The sequence below is a fragment of the Temnothorax curvispinosus genome, unplaced genomic scaffold (assembly GCF_003070985.1).
Source record: "Temnothorax curvispinosus isolate PA1 unplaced genomic scaffold, ASM307098v1 QBEX01007256.1, whole genome shotgun sequence".
Classification (NCBI taxonomy): Eukaryota; Metazoa; Arthropoda; class Insecta; order Hymenoptera; family Formicidae; genus Temnothorax; species Temnothorax curvispinosus.
The window spans coordinates 151108-176861 of NW_020217036.1; the positions used below are offsets into that span (position 1 = coordinate 151108).

The window sequence follows — 25754 nt, forward strand, 5'->3', positions numbered from 1 at the left end:
AGTAATCTTCCAGTTAGTGGGTTAATGTCCTCGGGGTCCAACGGGCCGCGCGGACGAATGTTAAACAGCGGGACAAAGAAATCGGCACGCTCTTTCATTACGGAATGAATTCAATGTTACTGCCCAAGTATTTAAAACACCGTCTTAAATCTTCGAGACCTAATAATCAGTCTGGAAGCTCGTAATTCTCTGAACACGGGCGAAAGAGGCCAGAGTCGACGCTTGCGGCGTGGCGTGTCGAGAAAATGAAAAGATCGAAAAATATGCAGTGGCTTCTGGAAGTCCGATAATTGGAAATAAAAATTTTAAAAATTATCTTGTCTTTTTTTATATTAAATTCATTAATAAAATCTATTGTAGCTATTTGTAATAATTAAATTGACAAATAAAAAATTGATGTAAACACTTCTATAATAGTAACATTTGCAAAGTTTAATGTCAGAAGGAAGAGAAATTTTTACACATTGAAATATTTCTTAAGAATTGTAAAGGATTGATAATCAGAAATTATCCATTTTATTTGAATTTTCTTTTCTAAGAGATAAATAATAATCTGAGAATGTTTCTAGTTATGAGTTGCAAGAGGATAACTTAGCGGGGGCACTGGATAAGAATACACCAGGCAACTTCGACGCGTCAGAAAAAGCACGACGAAAGGTACGCGGACCCGTGTTTCGAGGCTGACTTTCGTCTCGGGCAGCAATTAAGCATGCCGATAAATCCGACGCGCACGAGAGCGAGTGAAAACCGAGCGAGAGAGCCAGCCCGCCCCGTCGCGTCGTGGAACGAGGGAGCGAGCGAGCGTTGTTTATCACTCTCCTCGCCACATTGCAATTACGCGCGTCGCCGTAAAAGATTTTGCGCATACGCGTGATCGTAAAAAGCGGGGGAGTTTTCGCCAAGGTCCGCCTTCTAGCGACGATGTGGTGGTAGCCGTCGATTTAATTCGATTTAATTTATAATTGGCCGCGAAACTCGTTTGCAAGCGATCAAGTATCCCTTTGTTTGTTCTTGGCGCGATTTGCGGTCGTCTCGCGACGCCCGCAATTCACGATTTTTTCTCAATGAAGGATCCGGTGAGCATCATCCGCGGTATTTGTGTCCAGGACAGTGATGCTAGAATGAAAACGCGGCACAAAAAGAAGGCACGTACATAACAAATATCATGTGTACTTATGAGTTATATTCTACCACATAGCTATCTTATAAAGAACACATTAAGGAAAAAACATTCCTTAATGTTTAACAGTGTATTAGCTGCGAATAATTTCTGGAAGAATTCGACTGTTGCATGTCTTACGGCGAATCCAATTATATTTTTTCAGGATGACAATGATTGATTGCACTGAAACGTCTCTCATAGCTGATTATAAAGGTCATCTAGTGAAAGCGCGCGATAATTAATATCGATCGATTATACAAGATTTCGGTAACGATTAACCCGCGCTACGTGTTAAAATCCTCGCTAGGGTCGCGCAATTGGGATCACGATGATGCAAGCGGGGCATGCAACTCCATCGACATCACGGCTTCACAGAACTTTCGTTCGCCGATCTTCTGGAGCGAGACGAATGCCATGCAGTGAGATAGAGATGGTTAAGCAGGAATTTCAGTCTTCAATTGTGTCTCATTGCATCTTTCCTCGTTTTGGTATTTACCAATCTTCTTGAGACAAAGTAAGAAGCTTCAATTTCATATTTAATTCAATATAATATTCAATTTATATTAATCAAGGTTTTACATTTCTTTTAATCTCTCATCACGGTTACGTTCTCACGAAGGTTTTATAAAATGACTGACTGTCTTTAAGCTTCATTGGTTGGAAGTACGGAAAGCGAGTTCTTCGCACGAAATTGTCGTATGGAGGCTCCGAGGCGGGCACGTAATCCCCGTTGCGGATATGTCGTCTATTTGCATCACAACGTTGCGGCGAAGGTCGCAGTTAATCGACCGGCGGCGGTTATGCACTCGCGGCTGGCGCGCACGGCCCGGCCGCAGCAGACGGGAAAGCCAACGACTGCAATAATTGCAGCCTATCATTTCCGTTTCGAACGAAAGCTCTCCGAGGAGGAGCGTGCACTTCGCCACGCTCGACTTGCGAACGAGCGCGCTCGGGAGCTTGGAAACCCAGTAAACTCGTTGTGCACGGCGCAATTCAAGTCCAATCGCGTTCCACGAGAGATCGCCGAACACGTTTTGCGATGGGAATGTTTGCAGAACAAATTCAGAATCCCATTTCTGAAAAGTAATAGAAGAATAAAAGACGCGACGCGCTTACCAGAGAACGTGTACTCAAAGCGCGCTACTTTTACTACTTTCCTTCGCCGAACGTCGAATTGCACGAATAACGCGACGCAAATGTTTTCAGATAAGCGCAACAGCATTTACTTTTAATCAAAGCAAAATTAAAATTACGGATAATTTTACTATCCGATCAATATAGTAATTTTGATTTTTGAGGATAACATCTTTTCACAAATGCAAAAGAAATAAAAGAGATGTGTAATACATTAGAACGTACAAAATCTCCTTTATTTCTTACCCACTCGCGAGAGGATCTTACCTCAGATTTTTGTACGTTCCTTTCAAGAATCTATGTATGAATGACACTACGCGTATCGATACGGCTAACGATAAGATTATCCTATACGCGTATAAAGAGACGAGTGTTTTCGAGTCGACGTCTGACGATCGCCCCATCGCCCCATCGGAAAGGGATTTACCGTTCGCCGGGAGGATAATCGCGGCAGGGAACGAAGCACGTTAGGGATAATGTGCTTGTGTTGCGCGAGGCCACGGCAAAAACGCGGAAAAATCCGTTATGGATAAGAAGCGGGCTCAACAAGCCTAGATTAATATGAGGAAGAAGCGTGTTCCTGTCTCGGGCGTCGAACGTCAGCGAAAGGCTCGAGCGCGTCGTCGGATACGGTTCGTAGCTGACAACGAGTTTCAGCCATACGCGAGTCGGCAATCTCCAGTGAGGCCGCGAGTTTAAAGCCCTGAGCGACGGGCTACCAATTTTATCCGAACGCTTCTGTCGGAAGCTGTTCATGCTCGGATCGCCGATGGAAGCTCGTTGTTACGCGTGAAATATAGACAGGGAAGCAATTTGAGGGCTCGACAAGCGTGAATTGAAATCGTTACAGCTTCGGAGAGAGATCAATTTTCGACTCGATGTTTCATTCAAAATTCCACAAAACGGTACATTTCTAAAGAATTTCGACAGGAAATAATTATAGAGCTGAGCGAACTTTAATATATTACGTATAATAATTGTTTATACACATATTTATCGTATGCATACAATTAATATAAGATCGATCGATGTAGCAATTACATATAATATATTACATATATTACACGTTAACATATTACATTTAATACGCGATGAATGAGATCGATATAGCAATTATATATAATATATTGTATATGTTATGCGTGTGTTAAACCGCAAGCATAAAAATACATTTATGATTTTGAAGCACAGGTATATAACACGATATGAAATCTGTATCTCTGATTTACGTATCGCGCAAATCTCGCGGAAATGCTCCGGCGGAGAAACATTTCCGCGGCTCGGCGCGCGTGAAAAACGCCGGAGAAAGTAGCCTAGAGCTTCGCGATTGCGAGAAGCTATAGGGACGGCCGGTCGATTATCGATCGCGGCGTATCATTAATTGTTTGCAACGTGGAACAATACCCCGGCGTCTTATCATCCGGCCTTATCGGACGTACAAACGATTAATCGATGGTTTTGATCGATCGGTATTTTCCGTGGCGGCGGAGCGCGGTTCGCGGACCTGCGCGCGCGCGCGCGAACCGCCAATTAATCGATCGACCGATTAACCACCCCTCAAGAGCTTTCGTACCGCGGCTTCAGGATTATTCCAGCTGTTATCCCGGTATTCGATTGTACTGTTCCCGAATCGTTCCGATCCATCGCTCATCGTGCCGTTGCCTTCAGGCTAACCGCCGCTCGGCGGACCCCGGCTCGTTTCTGTCCTACGGGTTTTGCTGCGCGCTGCGCTGCGCCGAGAGGAGAGAAGCTCAACCGCTCTTTTCGTCGTTACATCGTCGAACGCTGTAACGTCGCGCCGTGGATATCATATACGCGGGCGCGATTACGTTTATTGAACACGGGCGCGGCGCGGCGCGACGCGTTTATCGGCATCGGAAGAACCGAACTCAAGGGTGGATGGAGCTACTCGCGATAGAGCGATTTTTGACGATGGACACACCCATTATTCATTGTATTTTCAACAATTAAGTCAATAGTGTAAAGTTATAATTATTTTCGGTACGCGCTAGTTGTTTTCTTCGATGAATCGTACATACAAGTGATAATCTCTGAATAAATAAGCATGATGTTGCGCATTTTTATCTCGAACCGTGTATTACTCTGCAACTCTTCAGTGTCGATTAGCGATGTTTGCTCTTTATTTTAACGACGCCTTTAGCTTCGAAGTCGGAGGTCGGAGGCCAAGAGAGGAGGGCGATATCGGGCGATTGCCCATATAAGTCTTCGCTAATACGGCTTTTAAAGGCACGTAATGCATACTTTCGTTGTTTGCATATGAAATGGTAAAAAGCGTTCAAAACGACATCGCGAGTGTACGGAGAAAACAACAGTATTTCCATCGTTACCATAGCGTTGCCCCCTTCGTCGAACGTTATAGAGTCATTCGAAACTTCGTAACAAATTATAATTACATGCGAGGCGCTCCATTACGATTTTTGTCGCGCCGCGCCGAGGCAATACACCACCCATAATGGTGTTTGCCCGCGCGCACGGGCATTACGCGGCCGGACAAAAATCGTTATTGCCACGACGAGTGTGCAGAAAGTAACGATCGCTGGACCGGTATCGCGATTACTTAGCTACGAGGTATTTCTCTCTTTTTCTTGCCCTCTCTCTTTCTCCCTTTCTCGGCGCATATAAAGTTTGCTCGACAGAGTTATTCGTAGAGCCACGCATAGGGATCTTCGAGCTTGAAATCGCCGTTTTAATCGGTACACCCGCACGACTCACGGAAATAAATAACACGGGCGTCACATATCTCTTATAGGGCCTTGATACGACGCGGGTTTCATCATTGCATCGCGCCGTCGAGAGCGCAACGCGCGTGCGAGCGAGCGAGCGAGCGAGCGAGCGAAGCGATGTGCAACGCGAGGCACGCTTACGTCTCACGGAAGACGGACGGACGCGGCGCGGATCGTTTTCCCAGGCGTGCACTCCCGTTATCGTTATCCTCTCTCACGTTCGGACAGATCGTGGAACGCTGATCGCCGGTTAAATCGACGATGCAAAATATCGCGAGTCGCCTGTCGAGAGAGTCAATTGTGCCTTATGCCCGCCGAGCCCCGCCGCGGCCGCCCGGCGCGCAGTCGAGAGTTAAATGTTAAAGCGCGGACTCGTTCGGTTCGCAGAGAAAATAAAGTATCGGTGACGCTCGAGTCGTCGCGTTGGCAATTTAGTGGCTGACATTATGCCTCTACTATTCGTATCTTAATTCGTTATTGAATGCATTATATATAAGAGGAAGAGAAAGAGAGAGAGAAAGAGAGAGAATATTTTTATAATTTTATGGTATATTTTATACCTCTTATATATTTTTATTATTAAAGTATATTAATTATTTTCATGATTAAAATATATCCTATATATTTTTATTATTATATAAAGAATGTAAAGCATCCCCTATATATAAGAATATAAAGCATAAATCCTTTATGCTTTAGATTAGTTTAGATCTTTATATCTTTCTAATCCTGTAGATTTTTTAATGTATTTTTTATATCTTTATAACTCTTTATCTCCATATATTATTTTATATCTTTACATACGTACATACTTATCCTTACACCTTTTTAAAAATCTTTTCTATAACTTTCATTACGAGCAATATAGGAGTAAATAAAAGTGAAACCAAGAGTGAAACTGGAAAATGCGTTTACTGCAATCATCAAATGACATTCTTTTCCGACTTTTCGATGCGAAAGCATATACGTTAAGTTCGTCGAACCAGATGATCGAGCTGTTCTTTTTTTCTCCTGCGCTAAAGAAACGTGCTCGCTGCTAACGGTGTTGCTTGTCTCTCTTTTTTTCTTCTCTCTTACTATTTCTCGCTCTTTCTTTCTCATGTTGCTGTCGATGTGCGTTTGCCTCCCATTCGCCTTCCGTGTGTGTAACTGTAGCATCGCATTATGTCGAAGCGGAGGATTCTATCCGTATTCGTTCGGTCGGCCGGATGTAAGAATAAACCACGTAGACGTGCATATCGACTTTCGCAGCGATTCGAGAGATTGCATCAATATGCAGACACAGAGAAAAAAAATTTCTTTTCAAGCAATATAATTCATAGTATTCATTATTATTCCTCAATGTCACAATTATCTTTCTACACAGAAAAAGAAGAAGTGTCAAATCAACATTGATATATTTGTATATATACAAGAATATATAATCTTGAAATGGGATTATATTGTGTTAAACTAAGAAAACTTGCTTGAATGAAGTCATTTATATATAGTTAAACAAAGTTTTATATGGTTCAATCAAGAAAAAAAAGTTGAAATTCTTATAAGAAGATATTATATATTCTTGCGTACATACAAGTATATCAGTGTTGATTTGACACTTCTTTTTTTGTGTATTAATAGAGATCTAGTAGAAAATATAATAAAACACACATTTTGATCTTATTTGAAATTTCTAAGAGTACAGAGTACAGTACATAAAATTTATTATACAAAAATTACGATTATACACTAAATTAATGATTATAGAAAGAGTGTGTAATAAAAACGATAAGAATGTAAGAATATATAGAATTAAACTTCGTAACTCGATTGAAATAAATAACACGCGAAAAGAATTAAATGTGAGAGCGTATATAAATGATGGGATTTCTAAACACTTTCATTATGAAATTTACAGTAAACGGTATAGCCGATAGCGCCGAGGCTGGTAAAACGTTACGCGATGCAAACACAACCGATTCGATCTCACAAGCAGTGGAGTAGTAACGCTTACTGCTACGCTTACTCGTCTGGAAAACTTTCTAATAACCTAGTGACATTCTGACCGCCAGGAAGGATTCGCTTGAATCAGAATTGCCGTCTGCGAAGCGTGCAGGACTTTTACGGATTTCTACGACGAATAACATTTTCTTTCCACACTTCCGTGTTCCGTCAAAGTCTTCCAAATATATGATCGTAGCGTGACCATATAATTATGATTAATATGCATAGATAATGTAAGAAATTGCAACTTTTAAAACAATATCACTAGAAACTTGGAAATAATTAACATTTTGTGAAACTTTTATTCTGCTAATTTTATCGTACTGATTTTACCATATATATATATTTTTTTCTTTTAATTGCGAGAATTGAATTTATTTAAAAATTTATATTTGAAAATTTCTTTAATCACGCTATTGTTGTTACTAATATTATTAATGCGGAACAAACGTACTTGTTTACTGACCTGATTTTTCAAATTAACAGATTATAAAAGCAATGAAAACACATGAAATGCTAATAAGTATGTCGTTAATAAGAGCGAATACAGAGAAAGCGAGCACTGCTCGCTGCGAACGAAACTAATTTTACGCCGACGATGCGTCGTAAAGCAGTAATGGAGAAGTAACGCCTTGTGCTTGGCCTGGTTGCTGGCCTGGAAAATTTTCCAGTAACCCAGTGATACCTACTTCGCTTAAGATAGATCTGATAGATTATTGTTATTCAAGTAGTTTGCAAAGGATTATCTTACGTAACAATGCTTAAGTACTTTGCAAGATATTAATAAATAACTACTTTAGCATATCCTCTATTCTGACTGCCGTAACTTTTGCGTTTGATATGGAAAAAAAAAAAATTTTAATGTACATTTCAATACAAAGATACAATAAAAGAATCTCTGGCTGTTAAAGTATATACATATGATATTTATAATATATATGTTTCAGAATATAATTTCTGGAGCTACGCTATACGAAGAACGACGTATCATCGGCACTTGATGCGCTCGCGAGCGAAAACGCGCGAGGCGCATCTGGCTATCTTCTCGATAGTTCATAGACACCGGCGAGAGATCACGCGAATCGCGAATCGACGCGAACGAGCGGGCTCCACACGAGCGAGGGGCACGGTGGGGAAGGTAGCCGTCGATATATTAGTTATGCCGGAGGCAAGAGGTGAGACGGAGAAACGGAGGCGAAGGCGAATTCTCTCCACTGCCAAGGCGGCGTAAGGCGTGGTTTGTCCCTTTACTTTGCCTTTGCTTGCCTTTCTTGACTCGGTACTTGCTCGCTCGACCACGTTGGCCCGACAAAGCGCACGCGTGCGTTCCTGTGCGTACGCACACCTCACTGCACTTATACGAATACGGATGCATATATGCCTGTAACGTACGTCCGTATGTTACAGCGTATACCTTGAAGAGGCGGGCGATGCTTTTACAGACTTTGTCATACGCTTCGAGAAATGATGCGCAGAAGGTCCACATAAATATATGCTCAAGAATGCGTCCTTCTTGAAAATTTTAAAAAGAATTCTTTTAAAAAGAAATAATTTTTCAAAGATACGTTTTTATATAATCATTTATACGTTTAAGTTATATGCTTGTACCATCGTATTTTGTATTAATAATATATGTAAAAAAAACAGCTGAGAATTTAAAGAATGAATTTTAACGCTTAAATAATTGGAATATCTATCTTTACAATGCAACCTGTGTGCCGTGAAAAATAGCTTATGTATGCGTCACGTAGATACTTAGACGTATGTCTCGTATGCTGCATACGTTTGCATATGTGTACGCATATGTGAGCGTTCGACTGGTTCACCTCCGCGCGGCTGGCAACAACTAATGAGCAGCTGTCGGCAAGAGGCCCGGCGACAATAACCCGTGCATTTTATATGTTTCTCTCTGTACTTATACGCGTCAATAGGTCCTCCTCCAGCAAGGTTCTTGTAAAGCCTCGCTGGTGCGCGAACGACGAATGATTGATAAGCCCGTCGAATCGCCGCTACACACGCGCCTATATATCCGATTGAAAAACACGTCGGCATTTATTAGCTCAGAAATGTTTCCTCATCTAATATGCTGCTATTGACAGATAATTAAAGAATAGAAACCAAATTCCAAGCTTTTATAAAAAAAATGTTGTACCGATACTGATAGTACCATGTACATGAATGTTTTAATGAAAATAAATTTTTCCCAATTAGATTTTATTGTGCGGTGGTTAATTAAAAATGTTGAGAATTATATAAAACTTAAAACATAAGCTCTTTTATAATAATGTGAGCATGTAATTTTTTTTAGATTTTTTCACCGGCTAGTTTTCGAGAACATATATTTAACAAGATTTTTTTATGTCGTAATAAAAGTTTTATCGCTTAATTCTCTATTTCATGGTGACAGCGAAGCACTTGAGGCCAACGTACTTGAGATGTGACATAAAAGAAGTCACATAAAAGAATTTTATGTGACTTCTTTTATGTTGAGTTTTCGTTGTCCTATTTAAGTTTTCGATCACATATACACGTTTTAACATCGATTTATTATTGTGATTTCACCGCGGTGCGAATTTTAATATTACAAGAAAACCATATGGTCATATTTGTCAAATCTTTGAAGGTATTTTTATAGTATATTTTTCATTTATTATATAAACATAAATTTATATAGTTCTTAACATTTTTAATAGTCATTTTAGTTGATGACTTGGATATGCAGTATCGAGTATCCCATTATCCAAAATTCATTTAAAAAAATCTTATACTTCATAAATGTTCTCAAAAACTAACCGGTGAAAAAAATCTAAAAAAGTTCACATGACATTATTTATAAAAGAACTTGTGTTTTAAATTTTGCAATTCTTAACATTTCTGAGTTTCTTTACGCACAATCTCGTTAATACGATAAACTGTCTAATTGTTCGAGTTGTCGTAATTAAAGAGATTTATCTCGAGAGACGAGAACTATCTTCGTCAGGCGAGCGCATGTACAGTTTCAATTATTACGAAATGCTTCAAGGTCCGAAGGGCCGCTACCGGTTGCACCAACGACGAATCACTACACGCGCACCAAGGTATTCCAGCAACGCATGCATGAGTCTCCCGACTGGCGCGTACGCATTCCATGAAGTAACGGCATCATCCGCGGTCGAATTCTTCCTGCACCTCGAAGATCGACAAGCGCGGGTGGACAATTGGGTGGCTTTTGTTACAATTTACATACTCTCGCTTGTATCTTCAAGCGACATTTCGAGCGTATGTTAAAAAAAAAACAACAATTAAAGAACAATACGCTCAACCAAAATGCACAAATTTTTTAAAATAAGATTATTTTCCTCTGGAAAAATACAACTCACTTTTGTAGCCTTTTATACTGATCGTGAGTTGAATCGTCGATAAATAAAATTTGCAAAGTTGTTGATAAGTAAGATTTAAAAAAGAACTAATAACAAGATCCTATAAATATTCGAACGTTTGCCACGACGTTAAATATTTTTAACACAATTCTTGCAATATTTATTTTGCGAAATAATTTCCTGTATCTATATTATGTATAAAATTTTAATTTATCAAATATTTGTAACAAAGTATAGTGTGAAATGTGTTCGACTCGACGAAATCGGATCGTCGTTTGGAAGAGCGATGTTAATGCGTTCGGAGAGAAGGAACGAGGCATGCAACGGGATAAGTAGTCTGAACAGCGTCCGTCGTAAAAGCGGATTTAAAAAAGGAGGTGTCGAAAGAGGGACGCGACTGATGAAGGGAAGAGGAAGGTCGGACAGTAAACCGGGGGCGTATCTCTTTACGGAAGGGCAATAATTGGCGTTACTACTTAAGGGACCGTGTCACGGACGAAGTCGGGCCGAAAAACCTTGACGTTCGCCGGCACATCCGGTCGACCGGTCTAATGAGATCGAAGTTCGCGATGATAATCTCGTCACGGGCGCGTCTCGTCGAAGAACACACGGCCGGTCACGTTCGGTAAATCATACTTGGACGAAATAAGCCTCCAAACGCGACGAGATAATAAATTACCGCTCGCCTGTCAATTAGTTTTTATGACGGGCTCGTCTGTAGTTAGCATATAAATTAGACGAGTTTGCCGACGCGTAATTATCACAAATCGAGGACGAAGACGAGGATTTTATGTTTGCATGTGTCCCGTCTGATTAATGCACGATTGTCGCGTGCGTGCGATAATAAAAATACTTAAATATAATTTAAAAAAAAAGAAACCGACAGGAGCGTTTGCAAATCGACTCTGAAGTGTATTTAAAATCTCTTCACAAGACACGTGTTTTTCTTAAGATATGTATTACAAATAGATTTTTGTTACTCATCTGCAATTTGATATCAGCATATAGACATTTTAAAAAACGTCTCAAAAAAAGCGCATAGCTGCGATTCCAAGAAACATTTTACTTAGCTCGCGGATAGGCGATCATCGATGTTACGGCATTTCCATGCGAATAGCTCGATTCCGTATATCCAAGCGAAGTATATCGGAGCCGATCGTTCGCGTTTAAGCTCCTCGTTGGCGGTATTTTACGAGTAAATCAGCGAGCGCACAAGGTGAAGCGCGACCAAGCTTACCAACGACGTCCAATAGACGGAGGATTCACCGGCTCGTGGTGGCGGGTAAAGATTGCTCTAGTATGTAATAATACGGATATGGATTTGCGGGAACGTGGTATAGGCCGGGCGGGTATGGCGTGAATTATTCATAGGTAGAGCCTCTCTCTCAAGGGTGTGATGAGGAAGCGGAAGGGCGTAAGTGAAATTTGCGGTCGCTAAAGCGCGAATACCGTCGCAAAACGGTTCGAATGAAATTCAAATGCCATTCGTGCGTAGTATGATGCTTTTGGAGAATGTGGAAAGTGGTCGCGGCCACGCGAGTTATTCGCGTCGAACTCGGTTACACGCTCGTTTATGCGGCCTTAAGTACCCCGAGGACGATTGTACTTCATGCTCGAGTGAATTGCCGATGACACTGGTAAATATGGTAAAGCGCGATATAAGATCCAAAGATTTAAAACTTGTTGCTTTTTATTCTCTTGTTTATACATGGCAATATCTAGCGGTATCTCGATATTTTACAATTAGTTAAAAAAAGAATCAATTCGAAATTGATCTACAGTAATAATTTGCAATCATGATTAAAGTGTACAATTATGCCGACATGTATTAATGTACACAGATATATAGTGCACTACGTTTTATTTCAGCCGAGAAAAAAATCAATTCGAAATTGATATACATATGATAATGATTTGCGGTCATGATTAAGATGTGCAATTACGCATATACATACATATATATATTAATATGCATTAGATATGTAATGCATTACGTTTTATCGGATATGCCAGAATCAATATTTGTTTAGCAAAGCTCCGAGCCGCTCATCGTACATCTCAGGACTCCGAGCGAGCTCCGTCGTGACTTCGTCGACGCCACGGCGATTTATCGACGCTGATCGTCAGCTATCGAGGAACAGAAGTACTCGGTGTCCCGTTATGAGGAGGATATTACGTGCAAGGATGCCGGGGGCGTCGATTGACCGATTAGAATATCGATTAATATCACCGGGACGTTATCGAGGTTTCACGAGAGCCACACCTGGCACGCCGCGTAACGTGGTAAGCCCAACGTTTACGTATGTAAAATGAAAACTCGATAGAACGAAATATCAGTCACATATTAACAGAGAAAAAGCGAGACATCTAGTCGAACAACAAATCGATATAAATCATTTGAACAAAACACCCGTGAGAGAAAGAGGGAGACGAGGTAAACATCTTCCATGCGGTTCCTGTTCCTGGGACCCATCATCTACGCCCGAGGTCGCCGGGGTGCCTCCGTCGATACGAGCGAAGGGCCCCAGGTGAATCTGACGAACGTAGGGTCTTCGACCCGTTGGGCACCACGGAGAGTGCGGCCCTCTCGCATGGGCTCCGTGGCGTGCAGCCACTTTGCTACGACATAGCCATAAACATCTCTGAATGGAGACCACCCACCATCCTGTACGCTTCTTGGAACCACCGTTGCGCGTTTCGCAAGAACACCAAGGGCGATCTCGTAGCGGCGTTACTCTCGAGGGCTTTCCCCTGACGGATTTTCGCATCCCTCGCGCGTGAGAACAGAAAATCGGCGAGCATCGGCCGAAAGCCGAACGTTCGGAGCGTCCAAGAGTAATATCTCAGAAATATCTTGTAAAATAGTTACTTAGTTCTCAATTGCTTGATTAACTCTTCGTAAGTGGAATATTTTTAGAAATTACAGCCAGAATTCTAAAGTTAAATAGCAGCGAAATAATATTTTGTAATTTTGTCGCGTGTGTTGTAAAATCAAAAGGTGGCGTCAATAAGGCAGGTATTGAGCGGCTCAATGGAGAATTGGTTGCTGGTATCGAACGCGCGCGCTTACGGGATTGACGTGAGGCTGAATGCATCGCGGAATGAATAGACAAATCCTGGCGGAATTACCTATAGGCCGCATTGTTACTATCGTGCGATAATGCCCTTCGAGAGCCTCTTATTGGCGGGAGAGTCATACAGAAGTGAGATCGATATCTTGTATAAGCTCTGCAAAGAATTATTAGCGTCATTACCTTTGTCATAAGATAGTTAATGGCCGGCTATCTTGATTGCGGCCACGGTCGTGACAGTTCGATCGTTTGTACGAAACGATTAGTCATTTTGTAACTTCCTGCGATATTAATCGCGACGTGGATCTATGCGCACGCGTCATCCGAGCCGCTCTTTACGAGAGCGCGAAATGACATGATACCCTTCTGCCGCGCGCCGTGGAGAAAAACCGTTCCGCAGCTGCGCCGAACGGCGTATAAGTGCTGCTACTGCCCGATGCTTTTCGCAAAAAGTCGTAAAATCTGGATCTGTACGCAGCCGAGTTGATTTATCGGCAGCGAACGAAACACGCGGCAGGAATGTCGATGCATGATCCAGCGGAATACGCGATGCCGTACAACTTATTTTCGCGCCGCGCAACAAGAAACGTTATGAAGTCATAATGTTTCATCGAGAGTTAAGTACACATTAGTCGTATTACAAATGTAAGAAATGCCTAATCGGTTCTTCTATCAATTACTCTGATTGCGATTACATCAGCAATAAGATTACGCTCTTCAAATGTTTCTCGATATGCGAGTTCCATACGGTGTAATTTTCTATTTCTGTTAGTTTCATTAAGCTCAGACCCTTCGCTCTTTGAAAGACTTACTGGTACGAAAAGAATCTCTAGATAATCATCTACTTCTCTATTATCTCTCTTTAAATAATTATTTTAAAAATACGCATACAGTTAAATGATTATTATATATTAATTAAAAAATAAATTAAAAATAGAGTTTATCTAACGACTCCACCAGCGATGAATCTCGATAAGTCATGCGGACATTTCCGCGACGGATCTCGCTAATCAGCGACCGCGAGAAACGAGCTTTCCGCTCGTCTATACGACTATTCTGGAAAAACGTCTACGCGCTACGACTGGCCGCGAGTTACAGGCCGCGGCCGGTGCAATCGCATCGCAAACACCGCGCGGTCCGATTTCACGGACGATCGTAAAACACGAAGTCGACCGATTCGTAGCGTACGCAGGCGTATCGTACGGCGAAGCGAGAGGAAGCGGCCGCGGCTGTTCTACGCTCCGTCCGCCGTGCCGTGCCGCGCCGTCCGGTTGCAGCTGCTGCTTCTGGATCGGTGGCAGCCGCCCGCCTGCCTCCTTTTCTCGACTCGCGCGATTTTATACGCGGCCGCATCCTCGACGAAAAACCGGTCGACGGAGATCACCTCCGTCCAGCTCGCTCGTTCGCGAAGGTGTATCGAAAGACCACGGGGCGAATTGCTTCTCCCGGTCCCGTAAACGAGCAAACGCGATCGCGCCGATCGAAGGTGAGAGTAGAAGAAGAGATTAGATCGTAAAGCGGGGCGAGCGTTGTGCGTCCGATCCGTTGCACGTCCGATCGCGCCGCGAGAGAGTATTACGATGAGCAGCGCGGAGAGAGAACGTGCATCGAGAGAGTCGGGCTCGTTCCGCATCGATGTTCGATCGGGACGGCCGCGCGGCCGCTGCTGGATCCAGATGCATGCCTGCGCTACGGCCGATTACGCAAGGACAAGAGTGGCAAAAATCCCGCTTGAAATATGTAAGCTATGCTGCGCGGCATATAAAGACTATGGATCTTTTCTATCGAATCGCCGCGCGGCTTGAAACTTTTATTATCTGCCAAGAGCAGAGTAATATCGTAAAGGACTGCAAACATTATGCATCATCTCGTTTTCAACGCACGAATAACGATCATCTTTTATAAAATGTATAATACTCACAGAGAATATCTTTCTCTCCGTGATTTTGCGTGATATAATTCTCCTAACCACTATTTACCTTATCCCGCGAGATTTTTGTTCTTGCCACTTACACAGTCCACTTTCATGTCAAGTCTTCATATATACGCGAGCGCGTTTAATGAGCGATGGTCACGCTCGCCGTTTGGTTTGCTCTCGTAATTTCGTGTTATTAATATCGCGCGCTCGTCTACGAAACAATTTTATAGGGTTCGCAGTACCGTGGCGAGATACCAGTTTGGTATCGAGGCTCCCCCCGCGTTATATCGTGTCAAAGCGATATTTTGCCCGCACGTCCTCGTTTCGTTTCAACCCGCCCTACGTCCCGCGCGCGACGTACACGGCCCCGTGCGTTACTCCGAGCAAATGGATTCTATCAAGTCTCGTTTGCAGTATTATAAATTAGTACCAGCCTCGCCGCGCGCTGCAAATAATTTCAGTCGGACGGCTATGCGGGCCTCCTCTCGCACGGTCAACTTGGCAAGGCCCGGTCTGTCCGACCGGTGGTGGTTTACAAGGTAGACGCCTAACGGAACGCCACATGCACGTTTTCCACGACGCGAGTAATAAAACGACTGGGAATTTGTACACGCGAACGCGCGCGCCGGACGAGCACGACAGCTCCGTCGACCGACTCGCAGGCGGAAAATGCCAACAGACTTTCGTCGAGTGCGAGCAGATCAGCTCGCGCATGTGTTGGTCAGACCGGTCCAGGCTACAATTGACATCGACAGGAGAATTTAGTTCGCCTCGACCTTCGCGGGGTGGCACCGAATAGATTTACTCGTCCAAGCGTAACGGACCGTCAATACTTCAGAATTAATTTGTCACGATATTATATCGTTTATGTCATATTTTAATACCCATTAAATTCTCACAACAGAATTTTATTGAGGCATACTGTTAAGTATGCTTGTATATATATTTCAATTGAAGTATATTATCGTTCCATCCATTTAAATCTTTCAAATTTACTCCGACAAAATCTTATTATTTTCAACCATTAAAATTAATATAATATTTTACTAATTTTTTAAATTATATACTCAAAGAATTGATATTATAAAATGGCGAGATAATAGTCTCCATATAAAGTTAATTTTAATACGTAATATTTTATGCTTGAACACATAGATGATGTACCTTATTTTTTTATATCAATATATATGATTTTTATTTTATATAGAAAGTGTTAAAAGAAACCCATGCTACTGTTCTGTATCTCGCGATTGCACTGAGTTACTTAGAAATACTGAAACTCCTGTCTCAAAGTAAAAATCTATTTTTACGGATATTTTCAACGCTATTCAATGAGTTCCCCTACGTCGTGCTTTCCGCTTCGTCTGCGCCAGTTTCTCCAGTAGCATGTCGAGCACTTTCCTGCCGGCCGGCCAATGGTACTTGGGAAGAGGTAGATGCGTAACGAACGGCGCATGCACAATTTCATCGGTGCAAGTGTAATAAACCCTGGGCAATCTTGCGCGCGTTCGCGGAGCGACACACGTACACGCGCGCGCGAGCGCGTATTTGTGTTATCTAGACGCGGTACGCTACTCACGGTGAGTCGCCCGCACGGCAAGACGAGGGGACCTCCTCTTGTGGATCTCTCTCGTGGAGTGCACGGCGAGTCTAACGCAAAGCACTGCTAGCGGGAGTGCAGTAGTAATAATAAAGTGGTAGTGGTTGGCACGTCACGGTCCAACAGGCCGATCAACCGGCCGTGCGGCGAGCCGGCTACTGGTCTCCGCCCACGCACAAACGCGCTTCTATGTACACACATGCGCGCACACCCGCGCACGCACGCGGAACACACTCGCGGATGTGTATACGTATGCACGTGCACATGCGCGCTCGTCGCACAAAGCTATACTACTATGTTCGTTGCGATACACTACTGTGAGCCTCGTAAGCCGGTGGGCTCATCCGCGTGGTTTTACATATGCATAGATATGCTATCGTGGACACTCGACTATCTAGCTGAGTTTCTTCGATCGCAGGGAAAGAGTAAGGGAGGAAGGGAAAAAAATTTGTTTCACTCGAGGGCCGCGGATCCCGTTCGAACAGAGTGAAGAAGATACGTACACACGCATGCACACACGGCGAGCGAAAAGTTCCTAAGTGAAAAGGCCGACGAGAACTTAATACTTATCTATAATATAAATTAGATTGACCTTAATCAAAGCTAATCTATATAAATTAATATTCACATATTGCACTTACTTAAAATAATTCAATATTTCAATTATTTTAGAACGATGTAATGTGGTAACAACTATAATATTACACACTTACATCACAATAAAATATACGAATTAATTATTAATCGCGTAAATCGTATCTGATTATAAACATTACAGAAATATTAAAAAATACTAGGAGACACATGCTAAATCTACATCAACAGTGGAGAATAGTCCACGTACGTCGGGCTGACTAGATAGTGATGTTTCTACTTAGAGCTTTTTTCTACGTTACGCTAACCAATAAACAATTGCATGTGTGTTATTACAACTTTATACGAGAGAAAATCTGTTTCAATTAATTAATTAATATTATTACTGATTATTGTATTGCAAGTGACATTGTCTTCTAACGTTAGGATACAATAGAATTCCCTTTTTTTCTCGTTTCAAATATGTATGTCCTGAAAGTGTCATTCCGTTGCCGCTGGCGCAATAATACGATGATACCTCTACTGGTTCTCTTCTTTCTCTACTTTTCCGCGATTCTATTACCACCCGACTATCGCTGTAAACTAATTATAAATTATATGCGTGGACGCGAGCATGCCCTTTCGAAGCGCGCCTTTGCCTGTCGACGTACGCACACGGAGATACGTGGGCGTAGGGCACGCCGGCAATGCCATCGATTTGCTTCGCTTTCGCGAAGAAACTCGCCGATGGAAGGAACAAAGTGCTGACGTGCTCTTGCGTAATCCCGAACCTTTTGTCGTAGGCGAGCGTGTTCCGCGATTTGTCACCCTGATCGTAGCAAACTTCCCAATTTAAAGAGCGGGCCTGTTGTATGGGTTATTGTTTTTTAGCAACGTCATTGTTTATCACGGGTCTCTCGAAACTTTCGCATTCGTTACATTTAACTGCGACATAAACCTCGAAATTCATTATGTTTTAAATGCAAGTGCGATTTCGTGATCGCGCGTCGTTCTTCAGTTATCCGTTTTATTATTCAGGAAATAACTAAGGGAAGGGAGCAGCTCCGTTTATGTAAAGATACGTGGCGAGAGACGAGAAAGTTTTACCGCACATCCAAGCAGGGTATCTTGTGAGCTTTCCGTATATATATATTGAAAAATGTCAGGAATTATTATAATATTCCACGGTTTAGAGGAAACTTGTAAACGCGAAAGCGGCAGCAAGTATTAATCTTATTTATCGATCCGCCATCTCGTTTCTTTCTCACGACCGGAGATACCAGGCTCCATTACCAACTACGTTCGCGATCAATTAATACTTTCGATGCACGCATCCTTGGAGCGAAGAGTTTTGACCTCAGCTCATAAACAAGTCGTGCCTTTCTCGAAACGGGAAAATTACACTTGTTAAGAGAGACCTGCACTTCTATGTGCACTTGAGCGAAACTTCTACATAAAATCGACTTCAAATAAATGATTATATCTTGCTGTTTACTTGCTCCTTGTGATATTTCAATTGCATGTTTACAAAATCTAAATTCCAAAATTTTTGTTAAGAAAAAAAAACACAATTGCAGTCAAAGAATTAGCTGAAGAATTTATAAGGATGTAAAACACAATGCGGGCATACCCGACATATCCCGTATAATAGCCATTCATGTATCGTTTCACGTGGGCGTGCCATGAGTTTCAGGTGAGAGCTTTCAAGACGAAGCGGCTGACGACGCAGCCTTCTTCTAATATTCTTTTTCGAGCTCTTCTTTATTTCACCGTTGTCTCGTCTCGTCTCCTCTCGACGCGCGACTATGTATTAAGTATGCGTAGATGGTTTTAGACGGTAAATGGGTGAAAAAATTCGCCGGATGACTCAGGACGGGCCTACAAGCGCGACGCACGTGAACCACGTCGAGACGGCATTTATCCGGGAAGAGAGGATGTAGGCAGACAATGGGACGGAATAACGAAGAGTCGGGTCGCGAAGCCGAACGTCGTCTGTAATTTGCATGCAATGTAACCGGGGGATACGATAAATATGCATGGTTTTGGTTAGAAGACAAACGAAAACCTCGTCGCGAATGCAACAAACACGCTAAGCATACGTTTCTCTATGTGCATGGAATATACGAAATATAGAAAATTATATATACAGATCTACAAAAATACATGAACCGCATAGGACTGTAGGTATTCTTTTTTTTTTTTTTTTAGAAAATCTTATACATTAATATAAATTGAAATCATATAATTTCTTCTTTTCTCTGCGTTTCTGTCACAGTTGTATTATGCGCCACAGTAGACACCGGTTATGCCTACTGTGAATCGAACACCGAAACCTATATCGCGATGTCTTTGTTGAAAGGCAGGATCGAGGCAATCGTGCCTCTCGAAGCATCCTAACAAGCGAGCAGTACCTCGGCCTGCGTCTCGGCACGAAGTAAGGATGCCTAGCAATTTCGAAGATGATCACAGCGCGGCTCGTTCCAAGTTGTATTCGCGCGCGCGAGTGCCAGAAGCACAGGCCAACGGGAGCGCGGCGAGAAACGCGGACACCGGATGAATATTAGATCGGCATTAAATATTTAATATTATCAAAGGCCGCGCCTGTGATGACCACGACGCCGCGCAATCTTTATTTCGCCGTAATACTATGTTCGGGCGCGTCATCGCATGTCAGGAGGCAGCGGCACGAGTGTTAACTAACATAGCTGTGGAATATCGCCACGAGCATAATCATACGAATGCGTGGAGGAATTTGTCGATATTAATCAACGTCGTCGCGAGGGCACAGGCGAGGCTCAGGGGCGCGGGATGGTGTAACACACCCGGCAATTTGCGAGATAATAGTCTCTCTCTCTCCGGGACCGTCTGGACAGAGCGAGCACGCGAAAAGCCACGGCGCGATTACTTTCTAATTATCGGCGACGACTCCTCCTTCCCGCGACGCGATTTAACATAGATAACCATAAACGTGTGCCGTTTATCCTGAACCACGGGGGAGCCTATAGCATCGTCGGACACTCGCGCAGAGAGGGTAAACAAGCGAAGGGAGAGAACAACATGTTTTCGATCTGCGTTAATTAATTAGCAGCCGAGCGACGGGCATCCTCGTTTCTTGGGGAGACACCCGGTAATTTCGTAGCGCGACGTTTAGCACAGCCGGGGCATTAAAATGTACGTGAAAATGGCGCGACGACGGTGCTGCGGGTAGCCGCAAGTGACAAGCGGACACGGCGAAGTAATTTAGAATATAATAGCGGTTTTGGAATATAATAGAAGTGAGGCGTCGTGTATATAATAGAAGTGTCGCGAAAAAAACGATGCTGAAACTAATATTACCGCGCGTTAACCGCAAATTTGCTTCGCGAGAGATCTGGATTTTACTTTAATTTCTCGTGAGAACGAAATGTAACGCGAACGACCTAAGAACTCAGCACTCCGACGCTCCCATTGCGGAACTGTCGCGCGCGGTTCCCACGTATGACTTTCTTTTCACTCGCAGTCCGGTTTCGCCGGCCAGTTTTGTTCGACTTTCGCATCTGGTACTAATCGTGGATAACTAAATCTTTCTTCCCTAAGTTATGGTCACGGTTATGAGGTGGAAAGAGGCAAAGAATCAACTAAATTATGATTAGCGGAGACGTGCGCCGGTGAAACCGGATTTCAGTACTTTACAGAATTTTTGCTCAAAACTTATTAAGATACCGAAATGTAAAAGTATTGAGATATATGAGGCGCTTTAAATAATTACTAAAAAAAGTCGGTATCAACGATCCGCCTGCAAGCCACGCGAGATCGCCGCTAGATTATGAACGATCAGCTTCGCCGGACGCTTGATTGTCGTCGATTGCGTTATCGGAAGCCGCTCGCTTTCTACGGCAATCGATAAAATCGCGCGGGTTCGCACAATCATAATTTTCATAATATGCGATCAAGTAGGTGGGCGGAGGATGAGCGGTGGGACCGGAAGCCACGGTTTGTCCAGCCGTTGAACCTGGTCTCGTTTAATTCCGTTCACGGAGCGGCTCCGCGGAGCGAACCGGGGCTATTACAGCGCTGCACCAAGCGAGGATGACGTTATATACCCGGAGGCTGTCCACCGTTGAACTATCTCCTCTTTCTCTCCGTCTCCTGTCTCTCTTTGCGGCTTCCAACCGACCCGTCTTCTCGCGATGCGAAGCACCTAGTCGCCGCTAAACGACAGAGAGAGAGAAAGAGAGAGAGAGAGAGAGAGAGAGAAGTTAGGCCACGACGGATTAACCCGCGCGGACCTCGCTAATTTCCACGGCTTGGGAATACTAACCGGTACCTGCGTTGGATTGCGGATGTGCGCGGCAGGAAGCTTTGTGATTCCCGACTTCCTCCCGTAAACGTCTCGTCGCCCGGCATACGTGCAAAACCGGACTTATGATGAGGAAACGTTTTCCATCTCTCCCTGTCGCTGTCGCTGTCGATTATCATCGCCGGATTTAATGGACGGAGAAACAAGCAAGACGATCATCCGTGGATAATATTACCATCTCGCTTTTCGCTCGTGTGCGATATTTGTCGGTGCCGTACATTAACTGGTTTGATAATGCCCGCTTACGACGTAAGAATCTGTTGTACCGCACTGAGTGGACAATTCACGTGTAAAAACTTTGCTAGCATTACATTGAGCTATATAAATGAAACCGCAGTCATATTATAGAATTATAAAATTATATAGAATCGAGAAGATCACGTATTATTTTTTGAGTTTATTAAATCGATATGGTAATTTAATAAACATGATTTTTATGTTAGTTAATAATCCGACGCTGTGTTCCAATGGAAACATGGAAAGAAGATGGGCGCGGAAGAAACAAAGAATTACAACGTTGCTGATCGTAATGAATACACCGACATGATTCAGACACGTGTGAGGTCCTTCATATCCCGCGTTTGACTCGATTATGTTTAAGAATGGATTTGCCCATGGATTGTAATTGACGGTAATCGCGGAACTTCCTGCATCGTCCATACGGGCAGGTGCATTTCCTTGCATCGTTATGCTGGGGATAGAATGGGGGGAGCAATTAAGTGAATAAAGACTTATGGCAATAGGGAAGCGGAGAGCTGTGTGTCTTTTATAACGCCCAGTAAAATGCCCCGTTAAAAGATCCTGTCTATCCTGGGTCGATCCCGCGAATTTAACGATTCAGTCCTCCTTCCCGGACAAAGTACGCTATAACTACATCGTAACCGCTGTTCTCTCAATGTAGTTAATTGCGACGTGCATGTCCGTTCGGCAAATAATCTTGCCGCTCGCCCGACGGCGTATCATCTGGCTGAAATACGGGAAACGAAGATCGTGCGCGAAGGACATACAGAAAATAGCCGCGCACGCGATGTTTCAATTGAAGAGCAGAACTGGTCGCAGTTTTTCTCAAAAGCGGAAATTGATCTTAGTCGCGCAATGTATATTTTTTCGCAAAACCGTATTCGCAATCTCAATTTCGCAGATTATACCTACAAATTGCTTTCTCTCTTACGTACTCATCTTGCTACACAAAAATGAGAGATGTGCCATTACGAAACATCTTCTCGCTAAATATTTATTACTTAAAAAATGGATACTCACGAGTTAGAGGTAGAGCGTGCCGACACGTCGCGGTGCCACGACAGTGACAGCTAAACGTGGCCCACATTTAGTCGGTGGCAGCGGCGCAGTCGTGGCGGGCGGCGGAGTTTCCGGTCTCGTGCAGCCGAGGCCGCTTCCACCTCGCAGCTCCCAGACTAAATTCGTCAGCGATCGTGGCCTGCTTAAACGTCTCGATCTAGAGTTTATCGTGAAAAATCGAGAAAATATAATAAAAACTTGTTGTGAATATTATTGGTCAATATTATGCTGTTTAGACAATTAATATCAATAGAAACTACTTTGACGTGAATAATAAAATCAAATATATATTTTTAAAAATAAGCATCGTGAAAAAATATATTATAAAATAGAAAATATGTAATTATTTAATAATCCAATAAAAGAAAATAATCAAATGTTCTAATAATATCTGCTTTATTCAATTCTTTAAATAATATCGTAATAATTTATAGCAAATGATATAATAACTCTGAGAATTATTTAATTAATTATGCTTTTAATAAAAGATTAAACGATATGTCTAATAATTACAAATAAAAATGATTATTATTAAGAAAAAAGTATATTATACCTTTTCTCTGGCAGCTTGGCGCCCGCGCCGGAGTCTCCCGACGTCCTTCCGCCCGAGTGACTGGAATCCAGCGTGCCATCGAGCTCCATGGCCTGTTGAAGATTCGTCAAGCTCTTGTAACGTATGTTGAAGAGTGGCGAACCGCCCTTGTAACCCGGCGGCGTTTCCTTCAACGGCGACGCGCTCTTCTGCCTCATTAGCGGTCGTCCGCGCTGAGTACCACTATTCTTCACGTAGAGCTTCGCCAATGGCGGCTTCTCCACCCGTGGCTGCGGCGCTTCCTTCACCGCGCGCCTAGTCCGCTTCTCCGCCTGAATCTTCTTCGTCGGTATCGTCTCGATCGGCGGCGGTTCCGGTCGATCGTCCAGCAAGGGCGTAATCGTCACCGTTACCGGCGTCAACGGCGGGGTCGAACCCCCCTGGCCCGCGGCGAGAGGACTCTCGTACGGCGACCTGACGCTCTTCGGCAACGGCGCGAAGCCGCGCACGTAGTCGTATATCTGATCGATTTCGTCGTATTCTTCCGTGCAGGCCGACGACGACGGCGGTACCCTGTTCTCATCCCGGTACCCCGAGTGTCCGGAGGACGGCTGATGCCCGTTGCTATGATAGTGATGATGATGATGATGGTGGCCGGCGCCACTGTTCCTATGGTGACTTAACGGCGCGTGATCCGAGTTCGTCGATGGTCTTCTGAGGAAGCCCGACCCGCTCCTCGTCTGCCTGGAGGGCTTGCTCTCGCCCAGACGGCCGTCCAATACGTGCGCCCGATCAGCCACGTCGGCAACCAGACGAGAAGCGCGCTCCACCAACCTCGTAAACTCCTGCATCGACCTGAGTGCCTCCTCGTTTCGCGCCTTCACCAGCTTGAGCGGCGCCGCGAGCGGCAGCGCGACCGCCGCTCCTTCCCTCTGTAGCGGCAACGCAAACACGTGCTCCTCCTCGAAAGTCGACAGCAGCCTCAATTCGGGCACAAATTGCGACGACGACTTGAGTCCTCGTGGCGGCTGGCCGTGAACCAGTCTCACGGTGAGCGGCAGACGTTTGCTGAGAAGCGCTCTAGCGGTGTGCACGCCGCTGATGTTGTCCTCGCGAGCCAGGGCGCTGAAGCGTCCGCGTTGATCTATCCCGAGCAGAACGCTGTCGCCGTGACAGTCCACGCAGCGCAGAAACCGACCGCGACCGGGTAGCGCCACTTCACCGGCGATAACGATCGTCTCGCCGGCGGCGAGGGTTCTCGTGCCCTCCGGTACCACGATACCCGACTCGTCGTCCACCCGGCAAGCGATGCCGCGCACGGTCTCGCGCACCAGAGCACCCTCATCCGGACATCTTCGCGATAATTCGCTCACCGACTCGATGCCGCGCACCGCTCGACCTTCCTCGCTCAGGATCTCGAAGTAGCCCGCGTACGAGTCCGGTATCGCCAGTCTGGGCCCTACGCCGACCACCCGGCGGCCCTCCTTGATCTTCACCGCCTGCGCCACGATTTTACGCCGACGGCCGGCCGATATCACCAGCGCGGTGCTCTGCAAACTTGGCGCCGGTAGCGTCGGCACGCCCAGCCCGCCATACTGGCCCTTCGTGATCTTGATCACGGCCGGCAAACGGTACTTGGAGACGAACTCACGCAGGTACGTCGCCTCCTCGGCCCAGCGTGCTGCCGCGACGACGATCTGACCGTCGGTCGCGGCCATCGCGGTCGCTCGGCCCCGGCCGGCGCGGCGCGGCGCCTCCGCGACCCCGCGTCCCCCCGCGCGAGATCGGGCCCGAGAGACAGGGCCCGACGATCAGGCCCCCAACGATAGCTGAACGCTACTGCTGCTCCTGCTGCCCGCGCAGCGCGCCTCTATGCTCCATCTGCAAGCAGGAGAGTGATCACGCTTTAAATACTTTCGCGTGACGTACTTATTTGGGTGTGTATGATAATGAGGACGCCTGCATATGCGAAGCAGGCACGATGTAAAATATTACGATTTAATTTCTAAGATTAATTTGCTGATAATCTTCAAAAATGTT

General features: G+C 44.3%; 1 protein-coding gene across 1 annotated transcript in view; it reads right to left on the reverse strand.

Annotated features, from left to right (window-relative positions):
* LOC112456842 overlaps window positions 1–25432 on the reverse strand; it is a 31998-nt gene extending 6566 nt beyond the window's left edge. Inside the window, exons 1-2 of the mRNA XM_025019604.1 lie at window positions 23736–25432; window positions 23144–23339 (exon numbers count right to left, since the gene is read on the reverse strand). Coding sequence (XP_024875372.1) covers window positions 23147–23339; window positions 23736–25432 — 1890 coding nt within the window. The 3' untranslated portion in view covers window positions 23144–23146. The remainder of the gene's footprint in view (window positions 1–23143; window positions 23340–23735) is intronic.
* Between the last annotated feature and the right edge of the window lie 322 nt (window positions 25433–25754).